Genomic DNA, 11,097 nt, shown 5'->3' on the forward strand with positions numbered 1-11,097 from the left:
TCGAGTTTCGTGTTAAACTGTAAATTATGGGCAAGGAGAGAAAGATAATTCATTATAATAATGTGTTTAGGGAAAAAGTTCGCGAGTGGATAGAGTGCGTAGCGAGCCGCCTTCAACGCGAGTGGGGCGCTTTGGGCGGTGGGGGCGGAGCCCTGCAACAGTTGGCGGCACTCGCAGTTGCTTTGCCACGCAGGGCTGATTTGGCGCTCGAACCGCTGCTAGTACTGCGGGACACGCTTGCGAGACATGACCTGTCACCTTTCGAGGTAAAGTATAAATGGGGAGGATACAGGAAGGAAGTCGGGAAAAACAGACATTATTAATTTTAAATGCATGCATCACGGAGAATTATATACCTATAAAAATGACACTTATTCTCATTAATTTTCTTTTTAAATATCTTAACAAAATATGTATAAATAAAAACAATTGTATAGCAAACCCCACAATTCATTAGATAGAAAATAATTCTTGTTTTATTAATTTAAAAGCCGTTTAATAGTCTCAAACAATTCTATAAACACTATGACATTAAACTTGTTTACTCTATCAGGTGAATCACTCCGGTGTCATCGGCGCCTTACTACAATTCCTAACTGGGTCGGAGTCAGACTCAGAGGAACAGGAAGGCGAAGGCGAGGGTCGAGACTCGGCTGAACAAATCGCAGCTTGTGAAGATCGTTTAAGGCTCTTCCTGCACGTCTTCGCTGATATGCCGCTTGCACCCGAGTGAGTTTCAAATATACAATTATGCTTTTTTATTGTAAAATATTATTTACTTAGCTGTAACTAAGACTAGCTAGTAACATTATTTAATTTTTAAATATTTATTTATTAGTGAAAACGAATGGATGGAAAAAGCTAGCAGTATCGGCGGTTTTGCGTCAATCGGCGCAGGCGCATTAAGCGCTCTGGTGTCAAAGGTGAACGCGTGCGTGTCGCACCTGGAACAGTTCCCCGTACGCGTACACGACTTGCCCGCTCGTCCTGCCACCTCAGCGCTTAAGTTCTTCAACACGCATCAGCTAATGGTAACTATTTTTTATTGCACTTTATTAGATTTCTATCGCGTGTCTGTATATGATAAGGTTTTCGCGAGTCAGATTTTAATTAAAAAACGTAAATTGAGACCAATTAAAATTAAACAATAATGCTTTGTTTTGAAGAACATATTTTGTCAAATCACTCGTTGAGATTGTATTAGGTATGTGGCAAATGTAAATTATCAAATTTTTTCTACCTTCAAAAGTGTATTACTATTCATGTATATGTAATACATGTTTGGTCATATGTTCTGTCAATACTCGTGAAATGAGAAACGTTATTTCTGTATATAATAGATGAAACATATTCTGATACAGAGATATGTAACTTTATACGTCTGTACGTATTTTTTGAACAGCCCTATTTGTGTAGGATAAAACTGTGGATTTTAAGCATGTATCCCTTTGCTGTACGAATAATATGCATAATTCACATTTCCTAATGTAGATACAACCGTTACAGTGTGATCTCAAACGTCATCCAACATGTACCACATTGAAGCAGTGGAAGGGAGGAGTGGTTCGGATAGACCCCTTAGCATTAGTACAGGCCATTGAACGGTAAGATTTTAGCATTGTTTAATCAAATGGGGGGGGGGGGGTCAAACGAGTCAACGGGACGCCCGCAAAAAAACACCAAATTCATAATCGCTCAATTATGAAGTTACGCCCTTGGCTTGCGAACTGGTTGTATATGTAAATTTACAATTAATTTAATTTGTTTTTTTTGACGTTCATAAGTGTACATGTTTACCTATATGAATAAAGATATTTTTGAGTTTGAGTTATATATAGCGTGCAAAGCTGTTAAAAAGTTTAAATAGAGAATAGTTGTACGCTTACGTACGTGTACGTGCACGTGCACGTGCACGTAATTGTTTTCTTCATAATATTTCCCTTGTTTGTTTTATGTAATCTAATGTTATGTACAAAAAATATCTTATAAAATGTATAATTACATCTTAAGGGTATAATAGAGTTCAGTGAATCGAAGTTAAATTAGTAATTTTTCATAGATCGATGCAAAAATGTAAATAATTATGTATATACAATCTAACTAATTTATTAGCAACAATAATTATTCTTCCACCTACATCTCATAAAATAGGCTTAATTTTTTCTAATAAATAAGTGATTTAAATAAAAATCGGCTTTGAATCACTCATCTTTGGTAATACAGGTATCTAGCGCAGCGTGGCTATGCTCAAGCTCGTAGTCGTGAGGGCACAGGCCCCCATACTGATGATGAAGCAGCCTCCGATGACGACGTTGAAGACACACTTGCTACTACTCACCATGTCGCTGAGTAAGCAGATTTTTATTTATTATGTTAAACTATCGCAAATACAGATCTATACGAGTACTTATCATATTTATATGTGTGTGGTATTGAAACGGTTATATTACAGTAAATTCTAAATGTACAAAAAATGTGTGTTTCTAAATATTTGAGAGTTATTGTATCTCAATAAAAAAATCAGTAGCGCATATAACATATATTATTATATTATATAACCTATATATATTCATATGTCTGGCCCTCAGATTTCTATATCATTTGGTAGACTAATAGCAAGTAGCTTTCTGTGCCTGATACTTGCCGTCGACTTTTTGTGTCTAAGGCTAGCCGATATTTTTTATCGCGATGTTTTCCTACACTGTTCGAGCGAATGTAAAATGCACACATAGAAAGAAAGTCAATTGCTGCACTGCCAGGAATCAAACCTACGACCTCAGGGATGAGAGTCTACTGGGCCATTGCTGGTATCTCAATTTAACTTCATAAATGACATGTTGGTATTGCTTTTAAAAAATATTTCTGTCAGCTGAAAGCCTCACATGGAGTAGCGAAACTGAATTCAGCTCAAAACGAAAATAAAACCACCTAATCTGTATTGGTGATAACTTACAATGTACACATAAAAAAGGATATACTACTAAAAACTAGTAAACTAACTTAACAGTTGACACTTCAAATGAACCTATTTGTCATTAATAATGTAAATGTGTATTGCAGTTCTCTAAAGATTAAATTTTTACAGGTCCGATCATAAATTGGAGTTTCTAATAGGAGATACGGTACTGCCATACAACATGACTGTATATCAGGCGGTCAGACAGTTTGGCGAACAAAATGACGCCGACACTGACACCGAGACTCCTCTGGGTAAGTTGTTTATTTCCTTTAATATAAAACAGAAGGAATTAATTAATGGGCAAGAATATACCAACACAGGTTCTTTAGCTTATTATTTATTTGTGTATAAAACACCAGATGCTAAGATATTATTTATTTATTATAATAAGATATATATTTCTACAGAAAATTATATATATTAAAAACAGTTACACCTAATATATGGCCCCCGAAGGAATACATAATATATACAAAAGGTTCAAACATTTACGAAACTTAAAAAAGGATTTTTTTAAAATACATTTATCTAAGTAATACTTAATTTGGCTGTATTGTGTGATGGTGTACAAGTGAGGGTGTGTTCATGATGAGCGCTCTCCAGCGCTATGGATATTTTTATTTACTACCTTAAAAGCGATTTGATGCGAAATAGCGATTAAAAAGAGTGGCGGAGACTTTATTGCCGGTTCTTCTCTTCTGTTCTACGTCCTTGATTTGAGAACTGGCAGTGAATGTAAAATTAGAAGCATTTGAATACATTAAATTTATTTTTTTGGCGTTCATAAGTGTACATTATATTAATAATAATAGCCTTTTTATCGGACATGTAAGCGTATTCTTTATTTTTATTTTTCGTAAATTGTTCCTTTTTTCCATTTTTGCTTGTCCGTTTGCCATGTGGCAAAGGACAAGCAAAAATTGCTTGCCAATCTACTCCATTCTGGCCTTTCTAAGGCTACTCTACCCCATGTTGTTCCCGCGACTTGTCTAATATCGTCGTCGTAATTAGAAGTACATTATATTACCAACATGAATAATAATTTTGAATTTGAAAAGTTGAGAGTTGAGAACGTATAATATTTTGCAGCTAACGCCGGTATATGGGTACAAACACATACAATATATTATCGCGCCGTGGAAGGAGGCGAACAGCCACGTGCTGACTCTTCTACGTCGCGTAAAGGAAAAGGACAAACAACTAAAATGTCGTCACGACGGAAACCAGACTTATTGTGGACTGGTATGTAAAAAAAATTAACAGAATTTATATTACTTTGTTAAAAAAATCAAAGAATTTGGACGCACTAACTCATTTCACTTAAAAAAAGCAATTAAATTTGATATTTAATAAAAAAAATATATCCTTTAAGTTCTGTGCAATATATGCCAAACTAAGTTCGTTACGTGTACACGTTAACACGAGACATAGTACGTCATGTTCGCACACGTCCAATTATGAGTCTTAAGTTCGGAAACTGACTCCTCCCAACTATACGTCATGTTTTACATTCTCAAAATATTTGTGGCGTCTGTATTATCATATTTAGCAGCGTCTTTTAATTTTACAGAAGGCATAGTACCGGCGCAGTTAAGCTCGCTAGCGGTAATGCTGCGGTCGGGTGCGATCTCAAAATGGGGCACAGACATGAATGACGCATCTTTGCCCGCCCTGGCTCTGCTCCGAGCTTTGCATGCCCTCTCTCGGCACTGGCATACATTGTACCGAGCTGCCTGTTTGCCCGACCATCGCTCGTTGGTGCCCAACTCGGACTTTATTAATACTAAGGTATACATTTTAAATCCTTTAATTTCTTGTCTGTGGTATAACTTTTTTATTTGTTATGTCCAATTTTATTTAAAATATATATTACTTTGTGAAGTAGAACTTTTAGAATAATAAACATGCATATTTAATGTAGGAATATAAAACATATCCTTTTGTAGTATGAAGATCCGGACAACCGTATCGTTTATATTTTACTTCAGAAACTCACATTACTGCAAATTCTGCATTAATGCACATAACATTTGAAGTATTATTAATATTAATTCTTTGTAATGGTTTCACAGCTTGCCGCAAAGGCAAATCGACAATTACAAGACCCACTTGTTATTATGACTGGAAACTTACCGCCTTGGTTGAAGAAAATTGCATATGCCTGGTAAGTTTAATTTTATATAAAGATTCGATATGTATTAAAAATTATTTATTCATATAATTATATATTCATATTATACATATTCCAATACACTAGTTGAAATTAAAGTGTATATTTTTGCTACTACCAAACCTTAATTATTTGGTATATAAAAAATATATATATGCAATTATCATTATTACTTTCATTTTATGTGGATGAACGGTTCTTTTTAAATGGGAATAACATCATAACATATTTTTTTTACAGCCCCTTCATACTACCATTCGAATGCCGTCACCTACTGTTCTACGTGGTGTCCTTCGACCGTGACCGGGCCTTGCAGCGTTTACTAGAAGCGGGAGGAGAAAGGGGAGCTCCAGCTGGTGGCTCCAGTGAAGCAGAGAGAGTGGCGCCGAGGTTGGATCGGCGCAAGCGCACCGTGCAAAGGGACAATGTGCTGAGGCAGGCCGAGCATGTTATGCATGAGTTTGGACATTCAAAGGTAACTCTATTTACTCTAAAACGCTTATAAATGGTCTTTTTAATCTCTCGCTAGCCACAACAATTGAAATTTTTTTGTTGGAAATTAATGGAAATATGAGCAGATGTCGTTATAATAGATTTTGTCTGTACATATTATCAAGATAATAAATCTTTCTTATATTATCAATCTTTAAATATATTGTTATACGCAGATCATAAATAATTTAGTTAACCTGATATGTTCTGAAAATGATACTATATGTCATTATTTTAAGTAATTAAGTTGTTTATGTTGTTGTTTATGGAAGAGCTGGGAACCCTGACACAGGTATTTGTTACTTAAAAGGGTTTCCAAATCTTACACTTAGAAAAGAAAATGTACTTAAAATGAATAAAGACTTTTTATTATTATCAATAAAACTTTGCTTTAATGTCACAACTATTCCAGGCTCTATTAGAAATCCAATACGAAAACGAAGTCGGCACCGGTCTCGGGCCGACATTAGAATTCTACGCGCTCGTATCGCAAGAATTGCAGCGGGCTGATCTCGATTTGTGGCACGGCAGTGAGAACTTCAAACAGAAGCCCACTTCGTTTGGTGGGGAGATAGTCAAAAGCCAGCCAACAGTGGTCTCGGATAGGTCTTCGGATGCCGCCACCCGTTTAGCGTCTTCAGTGCGTGACGCATTGAATCTTGACGACGACCGTTCGCCGGAGCCGTCTGACTTGGAGAAGGAGACATCCATACCTTCCCCCGCACCTGACGCCACCTATGTTTCTTGGCCGTGTGGCCTGTTCCCACAAGCTATTGGCAGGAATGCGAGAGCCTCTCATCTCTCAAGAGTGAAAGCTAAATTCCGCTTCCTTGGAAAGTTTATGGCTAAAGCGGTAATGGATTCGAGAATGGTGAGTCAAAATATGCAAATCTCAATGCGCCATGCGTCGTTAAGACATTTCTCTCAAGTCTCTAGACTTGATATTATTCGTTATATAGAACATTTATTATTTGTAATTTTTTTATAATGATCCAGGTTTTCTTAGTTAAGCAACTTAATAAGTGTTGTTTAACTGTTTTCCGTAAAGTAGATCAAAAGACGTGAACGTATACGTAGAACTGTGTACGCTAACATGCGCGTATACTCTGCAGGTGGACATTCCCTTATCGGTATCTATGTACCGATGGGCCGTAAGCGAGCAACAGTGGCTCAATCTTAGCGACGTACGACACGTCGCTCCTGAACTGTGGCGGTCGTTGTGTCGCCTGCGACGCGTTGCCGATCGCGCACAGGCTATCGCCACAGACGACAACTACTCACCGGAACAAAGGAACCAAATGGTATTGTTATTTAAATTATTTAACAATACACTATTTATTTTACAAGTTGCCAGATAAACTTACGTGTGAGGCAGCATTGCTATTACAATAATTTTTTTATTCACTATGAAATATAAATGGTATAGGATTTTATATTATTTGTATTTTGTAAAATTTAGATTAACGCATTGGAGCTAGATGGATGCCCTATTGAAGAGCTGGGTCTAGATTTTATCCTTCCTGGAGACGGATGCACAGAGCTAAGGCGCGGCGGGCGGGACATACCCGTCACGGCTCACAACCTACATCATTATATCGCCCTCGTCACACACTGGCTGTTGTATGAAGGTATGTAGATAATTTATGTAACAGTAATAAGTGTCGGAAAGCTGCCCCAAATTTAATCATTACTGCATTATTTTTGTAATTAAAAAAATACAAATATATAGGTAGAATTTTTATCTATAGATCTATTTGATTGAGTAAGAGTATATTAACTGAAGCTTTGAGGTTGTGTCAATTTTCTGGAAATTTCCTACATAGTAAATAATGTTTATTTTTCTCCAGGTGTAACAAAACAGATGGACGCATTTAAAGAAGGTTTTGAATCAGTATTCCCGTTGGCAAATCTCAAAATATTCTATCCTGAAGAATTGGAACAAGTCTTCTGTGGCAGTCCATCAGGTATTATCAATGATTTATATTGTTTCGAGGCGTTTAATTACTTTGACTAATAGACATTGACTTCCTTATACAAGATTTCATTTTAATATCAACATCTGAAACAATACTAGATATAAGTATAAAGCTCGTACGTAATTAAAGGAAGTCACTTTATTTGTTTTATTATAACTTTTATTTATTCCAGTAAAATGTTTATAAAAAATTAGAAAATTAAACTATTTCTATAAAAAAGTATTTAAGGCATTTCTGTAGGTACTTAGTACCCTAAACATGTTCATTAAATCTGTAGTTTGCGACAGCAATTTCCTTTTGATATAAATGTTCAAAAATATAATTTATTCTCAGGCGGCAGAGAGCAGCGTTGGGAGCCTCGTATGCTTGCGGAGTGTATTCGACCAGACCACGGCTTCAACGCAGAGTCGCGTGCTATACGTATGCTCATCGATATTCTGGCCTCTTACAATCGGGAGGAACAACGGCTGTTCTTGCAATTCGTAACTGGAAGCCCTCGTCTACCCACTGGTGGTAAATAGCTTATTTATTTGTACGGCGTCCCATTTAACTGTACTGATTCTCAATATTTACTATAACACTCATTTCGCAAACTTCTAAAAATATTTAATTTGATTTAAAGCTTCTTTGTAACATCATATCTGATTGTTTGAAGTGAAACTTCTTTAGAATCGTTGTGATTTCAAACCGGATGCAACGGAAAAAGCGACAGTAAAAAGAGACAGAAACATAAGATTTAACGTGGTAGAAAATGAGATAAACTTATAAATTAAAATTTATCATTAAAATATACTGTTTGTAAAGAACACACACATTTAGATAGTGAAAAATGTTTCATTTATATATGATTAATTATAAAACTTTGTTTTTGAAGGTTTCCCTTCTACCACGTGTGAATTGCACATGTTTTTTTTTTCTAATGCAAACGATTTCACACAGATAGTTATGGCAAATGTGGGTGAAACTTATCCGCAGTTACGATATTAAGACATCCAATAGAGATTTATAAAAGCCTGGGTTATCTTCGTTATTAAGATACATTTCTTTTCCAGGCTTCAAATCTCTAAACCCGCCGTTGACGGTAGTCCGTAAGTCGTTGGAGTCGTCATTAGACCCGGACGAATACTTGCCATCAGTGATGACGTGCGTCAACTACCTCAAGTTGCCAGACTATAGCAGTGCTGAGGTGATGCGTGCCAAACTGCGACTCGCCGCCTCAGAAGGACAGCATTCCTTCCATCTCTCCTAAATTGTCGTTTATTGTATATGCTTCATACCTCCATCGTGTAAATGTTAAATGCGGTTAGTGATATTAATAATTACTATAAAAATCGTTTTGCAGCATCGGACTGCTGTTTATGTGCAATTGAGAGTGATTTAATTCAGTGCGACAGACACTAAAGGTTCTGTGTTCTATTGTTTGTTAGATTTATGTAGATTTCAGATATATGTTATACTTATTTTTGCGTTAATTTAATTTGATAGTCTTATATTATCATTATAAGGAGCAGATTTTTAATTGTCTAAAAACTCAAGAATACTGTTTGTCAAGTTGTCTAACATTCAAATTTATTCTGTAGTAAAATGACACAAAAAATCAGCCCCTAGAAACTAATGATTCTCCATATACTGTATTAAGTGTGATGTGGATTATAGCTTCAGAATTGTGTGCAACTGTAAGTAGCTGAGCTAAAATTTGCATTTGCACTATTGTTTATTATAACATAAGCTAATTTTAATGGACCATCAATAGTCTCTTTATGAACTTCTATGCGTTACTATAGCATTTACAACCAAATGGTGTGTTTTGATTAATATTTAAGTATCATAAAGGAATAAAAAAAGTGCAAAATTTAATATGTAACAATTTCAATAAAACCATGTAAACAATACTATTTCACAATTTCTTTTTTTGTCCTCGGTTATAAAGGTAATACTGTTGTAGACACTAAAATGGCATCTATCCAATATTCGCATTCAACCTGTTAGAAATATTTAAAGAGATTAATTAAAACAAGACATGTTTTAATTTAAATTTTTAATGAAACTATTTACAATAAAGTAATATAAAGATACAATATCAAACTGAAAAACAATTTCTATCTTCTTCATCATTAAGAAATGTGATGTGAAAAACATTTTTTTTCTAAAACATAGTTAAAACTTACTCTACATTTAACAACTAAATTACTAACATTAAATATTTGTTATTACAATAAAAACATTGAAGCTATATTTTTATGCCCTATACCCAAAACACATGAGGAATGAAAATTACTACAAATCGAAAGATTGATAAATTAGCTTTAGCTATTTTACAATACCATAGCCAGCCAGCCAAGAATTAAACAGGAACCTCCAATGGGTGTGAGTCTTCTAAGTGCACGCTCTCCTGTAAATGCGTGATAATAACATGTGCCGCAAAAGAGTCCCATGCCAGCAATGAAGAAAGAACCAGCCTAAAATATTTTTAAACAATTACTTTACTTCATATTAAGTGAATAAAGAGTTTTCCATCTTTCAATAAAGTTATACACTAAATTTACTCACAATGTAAGGTCTCCTACACAAAGGGACTGTCATTAAGGCTAAAGTATGCAGAAAGTGAAATCTGTTGGCAGTTTCAAATATCTTCTTTAAGTCTTCCTTAGTCTCAGTTTCTGAGAAAGTTCGATGTGCCCCCATTGCACCTAGAACAACAGCTGCAGCTCCACTTAAGCCAGCTATCCTTACAAAGGGTCCAGCCTGTTGTGCTAATTCCCATAGTGGCATTTTAATGATTATGGTGGGCGGTGGTGATTCTATAGATTTACTTTTAAACACTCCCTAAAAATAAAAATTAAATATATATTATACAAAATAATAATACGTCCAGAAATTGCGCCACCACCATATATTATAAACCATCAATATTAAAAATAGCTATTATATAAACCACTAAAACAGAATTTGCTATGTCATGCAGTAAATTACAAAAACTTACAATATTTCGTAAAATATTCATAGCTCCCTCCGTCACCGTATTTATCATAAGTGTATCGACCAGATTCACCATACCTTTTAACTTTTACGCAACGATTATTTTCAAACGCTGAAGCCTTATTTCTAGGTTGTTTTGATGTCTAAACAATAATACAATAAGTTTTCTCCCTTTTAAAGTCAAGAAATTCTTATTGATTGGGATTAATAATATAAAAAATCTATTAAATCAGTTGGTTGACATTGACAGTTACCTTGTCCGCCCGGACACCGATTTTGTCAGATTATAGAATTGGCATTTGGCAGCAAATTCTCAATGACAATCTATAAGTAAATAATTGTTCTTGTCTTATAAAAATACTATACATATAATAACTTGACTTGTTTGATATTTTAGAGTCAAAAATTACTCGGACTCCCTATGATTTATTGTAAAAATAAATTGATTTTTATCATCTAAGTTCACGCTAATTCTCGTGTCTGTATCTCACCCTTAACATAGCCTCGAGACGTTATATGGA

General features: G+C 35.1%; 2 protein-coding genes across 8 annotated transcripts in view; one reads left to right on the forward strand and one right to left on the reverse strand.

The window, feature by feature from the left end:
- The window catches only part of LOC111001174 (E3 ubiquitin-protein ligase TRIP12), a 30,773-nt gene extending 21,276 nt beyond the window's left edge, over positions 1 to 9,497 (forward strand). For 5 of the 7 annotated variants that reach the window (XM_045630371.1, XM_045630377.1, XM_045630373.1 and 2 more), the window contains exons 24-39: positions 71 to 266; positions 554 to 729; positions 839 to 1,031; positions 1,492 to 1,604; positions 2,224 to 2,349; positions 3,086 to 3,210; positions 4,049 to 4,201; positions 4,530 to 4,747; positions 5,032 to 5,123; positions 5,370 to 5,604; positions 6,034 to 6,492; positions 6,734 to 6,922; positions 7,081 to 7,249; positions 7,469 to 7,585; positions 7,931 to 8,110; positions 8,650 to 9,497. In XM_045630371.1, coding sequence (XP_045486327.1) covers positions 71 to 266; positions 554 to 729; positions 839 to 1,031; positions 1,492 to 1,604; positions 2,224 to 2,349; positions 3,086 to 3,210; positions 4,049 to 4,201; positions 4,530 to 4,747; positions 5,032 to 5,123; positions 5,370 to 5,604; positions 6,034 to 6,492; positions 6,734 to 6,922; positions 7,081 to 7,249; positions 7,469 to 7,585; positions 7,931 to 8,110; positions 8,650 to 8,846 — 2,938 coding nt within the window. In that variant the 3' untranslated portion in view covers positions 8,847 to 9,497. The remainder of the gene's footprint in view (positions 1 to 70; positions 267 to 553; positions 730 to 838; positions 1,032 to 1,491; positions 1,605 to 2,223; positions 2,350 to 3,085; positions 3,211 to 4,048; positions 4,202 to 4,529; positions 4,748 to 5,031; positions 5,124 to 5,369; positions 5,605 to 6,033; positions 6,493 to 6,733; positions 6,923 to 7,080; positions 7,250 to 7,468; positions 7,586 to 7,930; positions 8,111 to 8,649) is intronic. The other 2 variants (XM_045630375.1, XM_045630376.1) reach the window with 1 other exon arrangement.
- A 170-nt stretch (positions 9,498 to 9,667) lies between these two features.
- Positions 9,668 to 10,829, reverse strand: LOC111001175 (transmembrane protein 256 homolog). Its single transcript, XM_022270923.2, has 3 exons — positions 10,581 to 10,829; positions 10,148 to 10,423; positions 9,668 to 10,056 (listed from the first exon to the last, which is right to left on the reverse strand). Exons 1-3 carry the CDS (start codon positions 10,650 to 10,652, stop codon positions 9,913 to 9,915), a joined length of 492 nt encoding a protein of 163 aa, XP_022126615.1. The 5' UTR covers positions 10,653 to 10,829; the 3' UTR covers positions 9,668 to 9,912.
- Positions 10,830 to 11,097: the final 268 nt, after the last annotated feature.

The sequence above is a fragment of the Pieris rapae genome, chromosome 12, assembly GCF_905147795.1.
Source record: "Pieris rapae chromosome 12, ilPieRapa1.1, whole genome shotgun sequence".
NCBI classification, from domain to species: Eukaryota; Metazoa; Arthropoda; class Insecta; order Lepidoptera; family Pieridae; genus Pieris; species Pieris rapae.

Excerpts from the sequence above, each read along its gene's own strand:
- LOC111001175 (XM_022270923.2), bottom strand. The coding sequence starts at position 10,652 with ATGGTGAATCTGGTCGATACACTTATGATAAATACGGTGACGGAGGGA. Across the intron at positions 10,424-10,580 it reads TGAATATTTTACGAAATATT|GGAGTGTTTAAAAGTAAATC; the intron begins GTAAGTTTTTGT and ends TTTTATTTTTAG. Across the intron at positions 10,057-10,147 it reads TGTGTAGGAGACCTTACATT|GCTGGTTCTTTCTTCATTGC; the intron begins GTGAGTAAATTT and ends AAAATATTTTAG.